This window comes from Colius striatus, chromosome 4, assembly GCF_028858725.1.
Source record: "Colius striatus isolate bColStr4 chromosome 4, bColStr4.1.hap1, whole genome shotgun sequence".
NCBI classification, from domain to species: Eukaryota; Metazoa; Chordata; class Aves; order Coliiformes; family Coliidae; genus Colius; species Colius striatus.
The window spans coordinates 74,790,552-74,799,594 of NC_084762.1; the positions used below are offsets into that span (position 1 = coordinate 74,790,552).

At 60.3% G+C, this 9,043-nt stretch overlaps 1 protein-coding gene across 2 annotated transcripts; it reads left to right on the forward strand.

Annotated features, from left to right (window-relative positions):
• The first annotated feature begins 2,681 nt into the window (after positions 1-2,681).
• Positions 2,682-8,491, forward strand: OSR2 (odd-skipped related transciption factor 2). 2 transcript variants are annotated; one of them, XM_061995425.1, is made up of 4 exons: positions 2,682-2,920; positions 5,853-6,579; positions 7,178-7,277; positions 7,984-8,491. In XM_061995425.1, exons 2-4 carry the CDS (start codon positions 5,924-5,926, stop codon positions 8,164-8,166), a joined length of 939 nt encoding a protein of 312 aa, XP_061851409.1. In that variant the 5' UTR covers positions 2,682-2,920; positions 5,853-5,923; the 3' UTR covers positions 8,167-8,491. The 2 variants fall into 2 exon arrangements, with proteins under 2 accessions (XP_061851409.1, XP_061851410.1); XM_061995426.1 differs by having other exon boundaries at positions 8,066-8,491.
• The last annotated feature ends 552 nt before the right edge of the window (positions 8,492-9,043 follow it).

Sequence of the window (9,043 nt, forward strand, 5' to 3'; positions counted from 1 at the left end):
CCCATCCCCCTCGGATGCATTTCTGTGCTCAGGACGGGGCGGGTGGTCAACGTTTGCCCCAGGCTGCGCTGCCAGCGGAGGCACTGCAGCGAGAACACTACTCCCTGGACGGAGTGCAGATCTCCGGATGGATTTGGGGCGGGTTGGGACACCGAGATGACGGCGGTGGAGTCAGCAGCGGCGGGACGCGCGGATGGGAGCCGGCGGTGCAGGCTGAGCGCCTCTGCCTCGCCCCGCTCCTCGGGCCACCGCAGTCCCGTTTCCCGGGCGATGCGGAAGAGCTCCGCGGGCGCGGGCCGGACGCCACTCCAGCCTCCAGGGGGCGCTGCAGCACCGCGGGCCACCGCCGCCGCCTGGCTCGGGGCTTCGTACCCACCCTCCCGCCTCCACTGGGCCGTGCCCCGCGCCTGCCCCGCGGCCAGTGGGCTCTGCCGAGGCGGAGCGGGGCACCTGCACGGCCCGGGAGCGCCTGTGTCCTGCCCCGCAGGCCGCGGGGTGGCCGTCGGTGGCGGCCGCGTGCACCGGGCAGCGGGGGAAGGCTCATGTGGGCGGGAGGGGCCAGCTTGGGGTGGACGCGGAAAGGTGACGCGGAAGCGTCGGGCACCGGCGGGACCCGGCGGCCTGTGCCCCCGGCAACGTCAGCCCTGCTCGACGGGCGGCAGCTGCCGTGGAGTCCCCCGACGTCCGGGCGTCTCCGGGCTCCGGCGGGTGCGGAGGCGCCGGGTGGTCTGGCCGCGCACCTGCCGGCCGCGCCGGGCCGGGCCGGGTCGGGCTGGGCCGGGTGGCGGTGTGGCGGGGTCAGCGGGCGCTCTCTGCCAGCGCAGACGTGCGGAGCTGCCAGTGGCGGGCTCCCGGCGGAGCCGAAGCGTAACGCGAGCGGCCCGGAGCAAACAGCCCCGGCAGCCTCGCCACCCCACTCCATTTCCCTCACCAGCCCCCGCCGCTTTGGGACTTTTTCGTTGCGTGGTCCGTTCGTGTTTTGGGGAGGTGGTTGTTGTATTGGAGGGAGTTTTGTTATTTGATTTTCTTACATTTTTTTTTCCCCTCCACAAGAGTGGCTTATTTTTTTCCTTGTTGTAAAGTGCAAGAAATTATGTTTCTGCCAAAAAAACACCCTCCGATCCCTGTGTCCGGGCAGATCCCTCTTGGCGTCCGGAAGCCATCGGTGCGGAGTAGAAAATGCGACGGTGAAGTCTCCTTTCCGCTCCATTCTTGAATCAACCAGTCTCTCCCGAAAAAGCAAACCAACGAGGGGGTGCAGCTCCCACCCCCACGCCGCACCGGAGTCCCCCAGCCCGGCTCCCGAGCACTCGCCCGCTCGCAGCCTCCCGAGGCCGCTCGCACCCGGCCCGAGGGATCCCTCCTTCTCTGGACATTGAGAATCTCGATGTCCTCACTGCTTAGGAGACGAAATACTAATTATTTAGAGCGACTGGGATTTAAAATAGGATATTTCGAAACAGGACTTTATAAAAAGAAACGAAAAACAGCGCAAGCAGCCGGGGGATACGGCGGGCTGCGACGAGCTCCAGCCTTAGCTGCGTTGCCCTGAGAAGAGAGATCTCCAGACCTTCCGCTGGCGACTCCTATTCCTTCACTTTAATTATTTTTTCCTAAAAGGAGTAAAAAAGCCTGATGCAGCCGCCACTTGTGTCCTCTTTTCTTCCGCGGGCTCGAACGAACCGGCATGGCTTCTACCTTGACAAATATGAAAAGATGTTTTTAAATGCCTTTTGTTCCCACATTTTTTTCTATTTCTTGAAGCCTACGTCCAATTTCCAGCCTAGATTATACCATAAATTCCCCATACATATGATTTAAGTAATACACAGAATACGATAACTTAACAGAGGAAAATTAAACTCATATTCACTGTGTGCAACCACCCGTATCACAACCAAGGGTGAAAATGAATACAGTGCTCTAATCGAAAAATTTGAAGAGGGTCACAGAGGCCCCATTTAGCAGTAAATACCCCGATAATAAATCGAAACTGCTCTCGAAACTATTTGTCTGTTCTAGGTAAAGCTTGTGTGCTTAGTCATCGTTCATGAGGATACCACCACTTCTCTTCTTCTGAATCTGCCTTCAGGCACCTAAATAGCAGTGAAAAGGCAGAGCCCGATCGCTGAGGCTTCGGGTTGGTCCACTGGGCTTCGACGGCTACGAAGCCAATGGAACGTGAGCGTTACCTGCACCTACAGGTCCCTTCTGGGACGCGGGCGCGCACAACCCCCCCACCTTCTAGGTGGGTTTATGTGTGTGTATGTGTTTATATTTTAAGTGTTTAAGCAAGTTGCAACGCGTGTGTCACCCTGGCTGGGGCACGGACGGTGCGGTGCAGGGAGAGCGCAAATCTCGCGGCCGCCAGCGGGGAGGGGAGCGGTGGGGCGGCTCTCAGAGGAAAAAGTCACCTTAGGTGACGGGGGAGGGAGAGGGGGACGGGGGGCGTCCTGCCTCTTTAAAACCCAGTTGCTACCCAAACACAAGTAAACAGTGGGACCGTCGCGGAGGGGCGGGCCGGGGGCGGTCTCGTCCCGTCGGGGCGGAGCGGCGCGGCCCCGAGCGCGGGGCTATGCGCGCCGCGGGGTGGGCCGGCGGCGGCGGCGGGCGGGCGGGGACAGCGTTCCACGCCACTCACCGCTGAAATGTGATGGACCGGGCAGGGGGCGGCTCAGACTCGCGTCGAGCCTCGCCGGGGTCGAAGGCGGGAGGCTGCGGGCGGGTGGCCGCAGTCTATGCCGGGGCCCCGGGACCGCCGCAGTCAGAAGTCCCAGCCGCCGCCCAGCCCTCTGCAATATGCCGGCCGCCGCCAGGCCCCGGCCTCGCTGAACGCCCCAGCTGTGGATCTAATGTCTTCGTGAAGGTGCCGCGGCCGCCGCCTCGGCTTTGGCCCGGGAGGAGCAGCCGGCTGCGGTAGGTAAGTGGCTGCCCCCGGCCCGTCCTGCCCGCTGCCGTCGGCGGGAGCGGGACAGTGGGGCCGTGACAGGGACCCAGGAGGGAAGAGTCCCCACGGCCGGGAGCGCGGGGCCACCGCTTTACTTTCAGTTGTCAGCTTTGCGGCGTCAGGGGTGCGGGTCTCCCTGCCCCCATGAGCTGCGAGCGCGTCGGTGTGCGGAGGGGTGCGCGGTAGCGGAGGGCGCAGTCGCTGTCTTTCACGCGAAAATGCTCGGGAGAAGAAGACGGTCCGCGCGTGGACTATAGGGCTAACCCGCCGGGTCGTGCTAGAGAAGTCCCTAGTCCGTGGAAAATAACACCTGGATGCGCGGGCAGCGGCGCCCACGCTTATGGGTTAGGCTGGCCGGGAGCAGAGGGGCCTCAGGACCCGCCGGCTCTCCGGGAAGGGCGACAGCACCCTCGGGGCACGGCCCCGGCCCCGCCGCGGCGGGAAGGCGAGCGGCAGCTGGGCCGGCAGATCGGCAGCAGGCAGGTAGAGAGAGGCGTCCCGCCGAAGCACTGGGTTTAATTTAATTAAGCGCCCTGAATGGCAAGGGAAAAGGAAGTGCCAAGGTTTAAGTAACATCCCGTTTTTGGTTGACTTTCTCCCGGCACCTTATTGCGATAGGGTTCCATAAAGTTTTCCGCTTGTACAAGTAGCAATAGATATACCGTGGTTCAGGCAACAGGGTTTTAAAAACTACCTTTAAAAGTTTCTGCGTTGAAATACGAATTTCGTCTTGGGAATAGTTTTGCGGACCTGGTTCTTTGACGCGAAACTGAGAGCCGTGCGATGACATCCCCACACAGAGCTGCCCAACGAGGCTGGAAAAGGCGAAGCTCTGCCCTCCAGGAGCGCGGTACCGACCTTGGTCAGCGCTCACGGACAGTAGCTCCGGGAGCCCGCCAACACCAGACGAGATGGGGGCAGGGGCCGCGGTAGCAGCCATCGAAAAACGATTTTATTGCCTCTGTGTCGGTTCCCGGCGGAAAGCGAACAGGAACTCACACTACGACATCTTTAAAAATAAGTCTCTATATATAACCAGCACCCTTCCCGAAAAAAAAAAAGATAAAAGGTCGCCATATGTAATATGTCGTATCGATAACGCTGTCCCCAGTCTCGAAATAATCACAAAAGAGAAAAAACTGGGCGGCAGTGGAGGGAACACGGGGAGTAGTGATTCAAGGAAAACGAAAACACGGGTGGGCAGCGCTGCCGTTCCCACTCAGTTGCGTGGCCGCATTTTTTTTTTTCCTGGAGGGCCAATGCAATGCGGTACCACAAGTTGGAAAGAAAGTATTTCAGGAAAAAAAATATCAGAAAGCCTCTTTCCAGGCAGAGGCTGCCCGGTGTGAGCCGAGCGGCCGCGGCGAGGGCTGCGGCGCGGCGGCGGCCCGGAGGGGCCGGGACGCTGTTCCCGGGGAGCGGGCTCTGCACTCGGAGAGTTTATTTTTGTTGTTGTTTTAGGGAGTTCGGTTTAGGATTTTTGGTTTTTTCCACGGGAGAATGTCTCGTTTATTTTGGAAATTACGCATTACCAGTCCCTCCATCCAAATACCCAGGAGGTGCTGGAGCACCTCGGCCCTACCTCTTGTTTATAGGCCCAGAGAGACCCCGACTCTCGCTTTCGCTAATTTTCTGGGTCGTGACAGCCGCCTGGCTGCTGGAAGTGAATCCTCCCCGAAAACACAAAAAGGAGAGGGCAGGGGCATTCCCCCCGCGCCGATGCCCCCCTGCCCGGCGGGAGAGGACCGTCCGTCCGGGGGCGCAGAGGGGTCTCCACGGGCAGCGAGAGAAGCAGGCCCGGCGCTTTCGGTTGAATGGGCTGAGTGAAACCCTCTGACAGTCACACACCACTCATTAGCTCACGGCCCCGCCGCTCTGGCGGAGCTCTTGGCCAGGCGATGGTGGAGGGAGTGCGAGGGACTCGGCCGGACGGCCCGGTGTTGCCGAGGCTGCGCTCGCCCTTCGCGGCACTGCGGGATGGAGGGAGCTAGGACACAGGCAGCCCTCAGCGGGTAGCCTCTCGGTCGGCCGCTGTCCTCGCTGCCCGTAGGACCGCCCGGACCCCGGCGGGCTGCGTGGGGCGGCCCCGGCCATCTGGAAGGGATCTCAGCGCAAAGTGGACGTATTTAGGACCTGCGGCGCGGGGGGCTGGGCAGGAGGCGTGCGTGCGGGGCAGGAGCTCCTTTTCGCTCCTTCGGTTATCTTGATAAATGAGTTGTTGCTGAAGGAAGAAAAATAAGCACCCGAGCTGGGATAAACACGGGGTTTAGCCCCCCCCCCCCGCCCCGCCCCGCCCCCGCCGCCCCCCGGGCTTGCCGCGGCTCTCTGCGAACACCCTGCTCCTTCCTGGGGAGGCCCCAGCCAGGAGGGTCTGGGTCGGGGTCGAGACCTCCGCGCCCGTCGGAGGCCGAGCGGGGAGCGGGAGCGACGCCGGGGGCCGTGTCGGCGCGGGGAGCGGGAGGGGGTGCCCCGGAGGTCCCCGCGGTGGGCGCTGCGGGGGGACGGTGGCGGGGCGGCGGGGAGCGGAGCGGCCCTGGCCTCGGCCCCGGCTCTGTTCCGGTTTTATTTTTTATTCATTTAACTTGAATCCGAGGCGCTTTCAGTTGGCTCGGCGCTGGGTTTTCCTCCTTTTATTTTAATTTGGGGATGGTATTTCTAGGAGTGAGTTTTTTTGCTGTTTTGTTTATACACTGTAGCTTCGACTGTAGGTGGGTCTGTGGCGGCCGCGGGCCCCGGCGGAAGACAGGAACCGGGGCTGCGGCGGGGCGCTGGGTCCGCAACAAGGCAGAGCACCGGAGCTGTGCCTGGCCCTCCCTGGCTCCGTCGCCGCGCTCGCCTCGGCGAGGGGGAAGCACGCTGCTCGCAGTAAAACTCCCTTTCCTCCATTCTCCCTCCTTCTTCCTAGGATTTTCTCCCCGTCTCGAAAGCCCAGCAGAGGCCCCGGCTGCACCGCCGGCTTGCACCCGCCCCGCGAAGATGGGAAGCAAGGCTCTGCCGGCCCCCATCCCGCTGCACCCGTCCCTGCAACTCACCAATTACTCCTTCCTCCAGGCTGTGAACACGTTCCCCGCAGCTGTGGACCAGTTGCAAGGTCTGTATGGACTCAGCGCTGTGCAAACCATGCACATGAATCACTGGACATTGGGCTACCCCAATGTACATGAAATCACCCGCTCCACCATCACGGAGATGGCGGCCGCCCAGGGCTTGGTGGACTCTCGCTTCCCATTCCCCGCGCTCCCCTTCGCCACACACCTCTTCCACCCCAAGCAAGGGGCCATCGCCCACGTCCTCCCAGCCTTGCACAAGGACAGGCCTCGCTTTGACTTTGCCAACCTGGCCGTGGCCGCCACGCAAGAGGATCCCCCCAAGGTGGGGGAGCTCGCCAAGCTGAGCCCTGGACTGGCCTCGCCCCTGTCGGGCATCAGCAAGCTGTCCCCGGACAGGAAGCCCTCCCGCGGCCGCCTGCCCTCCAAGACGAAAAAGGAGTTCATCTGTAAGTTCTGCGGCAGGCACTTCACCAAGTCCTACAACCTCCTCATCCACGAGCGGACCCACACGGACGAGCGGCCCTACACCTGCGACATCTGCCACAAGGCTTTCCGGAGGCAGGACCACCTGCGAGACCACCGGTGAGGGACCACCACGACCAGGGCCGGGCCGTGGGGAGCCGGGGCGGGGGGAGCCGCTCGCGGGGAGGGAGCGTTGTTGTGCGGCTGAGCGGCTCTGGGATTTCTGGGATGAGCCGGGAAGGCAGCAGGAGAAACCCCCTCACCGGAGGGGCCAGGACAGCCAAACCCTGCGATCTACGTGGGACGGCCATTCAAGCTTGGGAGGGCTGAGGTGAAGCTCCTGGGGATTGTGTGGTTCTGAAGCGCAGCCCTGGGAGGTGCGGGGAGCAGGAAAGAGCGCAGGTGGGCGCTCCCCGGCTCACCTCCGCACCCCACGGTCGGAGGATGCTAACCGCCTTCGGGGGAGAGAGGGCTCGGGTCCCGCCGGCGGAACAAATGCTGTCGCGATCTGTCACCAGAGAGCTGCAATCACGTCTCGATAGGAATTATTGCAGATGTTTTGAACCGATAAATGAGTTAAACCATAAACAGGATTATGGCAAGGGTAGGGGAAGGAGCAAGGTGGAGGCCTTTGCGGGTCAGCTGGGTTTGGGAGAGCGGGGCCAGGTGGGACTCTGCTCTCCTGACAGCGGCACTCACCCCTCCGGTTGCTTTGCAGGTACATCCATTCCAAAGAGAAACCCTTCAAGTGCCAGGAGTGCGGAAAGGGCTTCTGCCAGTCCAGGACCCTGGCGGTCCACAAAACCCTACACATGCAGGTGAGCCCAGCTCTCTCCGGCCTCCTCTGCGCATCCGCCGCCGGCGCGGACCCTGCCCGGCCCGAGGCAGGGGCGGCGGCTAACGGGGCACGGGACTCTGGTGCAGAGGGAAGCGAGAGGGTTCCGGCGCTTGCGGGCTCCCCGCTACCCCGGGCGAAGGGAAGTGGCCGACGGTTACCGCCGCGGCCGCGGAAGACTCGCGTAAAAACGGCGGTCGCGGGAGACGGGCTTAAAGCCGTCGGGGACACGGTTGTCGGCGGGGAGCGAGTGTCGCGTTTGGTTTTGTCCCCGCCGCCGTTTCGGGGCGTTTTTCGTTGAGGGCTCCAGCCCTATGTCGGCGGCGGCAGGAGAGGGGCGGCGGGGGAGCCCAGCGGCCCGGAGAGGAGCAGACCGCCCCATCCTGGCCGCGCTGCCCTGCGCTGCCCTGCGCGCCGGGCGGGCGGCGGGAGCTGCGGAGCGGGAGGGCAACGCGTCCGCCGCTTGCCGGGCGCCCCGGGAGTGCGAAACGCCACGAATCGAAATCTAGAAAATCCCGCTTTTGGGGCAGGAGAGGGTGAGGCAGCAGACTCCTCTCCGCCCGGGGCCGCTCGGTCGTGTCCAACCCCGATATTTCAAGCTGTGCGTTGCGATAAGAAAAAGTGCAGTAGTACGTTAAACCAGGTAGTTTGTAAAGGATTAATCCTTTGCTTGCTTCAAATCTGAACAGGAATCTCCACACAAATGCCCCACATGTGGAAGAACCTTTAATCAAAGGAGTAATCTGAAAACTCACCTTCTTACCCATACAGACATCAAGCCCTACAACTGTGAGCAGTGCGGCAAAGTGTTCAGGCGAAACTGTGATCTTCGGCGGCACAGTCTAACTCACACCCCGCGGCAGGACTTCTAGAGCAGCCAGGGACCCGCGCCCGCTCCGGCAGGTCCCACCTGCCCATTTTACTCAAGGACTGTGTTGTAGGGACCCACGGGCACTCGCGCTCACATGCACGGAGACACACGCGCAGACTCGGGGCCAAGCTTTCCTACCACACGTCTGCGAAACTCGCTTAGAGAGTGCGGACTGCAGGATCGGGCCCCTCTCCAACCTCCAGCCGGGCGTAAAGCTCCTCTTATAGATACTCGCAGCTCATTTTAGAGCTCTGTACAGAACGTGGTTTTATTCGTTTGTTTGTTTTGTATCGCCGTGTCAGATACACATCGATAACAAATTGGAGAGGCAAAGTATCTTTTAAAGTGTATTTCAAAATAAATCCTTTTTTTTTTTTCAAATACCTCCTGCCTTGTTGTATTATTCTCTGAACGTTTGGGCTTTTTTTTTCCCCGCTGTGTCAATGCAATGGTAAAGCATATTGAATAAATTTCCTAGCCGGGTAATTTTACTGTCACAACAATTTTGGTGATCGCTTTTGTTTGGCCTCTTTCGCTGTCGCTGTTGTGTTATCTATTGTTAAGTAAAATGAAAGTGCCGGGTTTCAGAGTTTATAGCTCTATTACTTAATAGTATGAATGTCTAAATATTAACTTCTGTACTTTTTTTTTCCCGAATGAAATATTTTTCTTTTTTCTTTTATTTTTCTTCCTTTTCTTTTCTTTTTCTTTTTTTTTTTTTTTTTGTTTCTGAAAGAAGAGAAAGAAATGCAAATAAACAGATCTTAGGAAATAATGCTTAGAGACCTTCTTACACCAAAGCGGCTTATTAGTAACTTATTTGCTATCAGCCCCTGTATTGTAAAAGCCATCCCTCCGGCGGGATGGCGGCAGCCAGC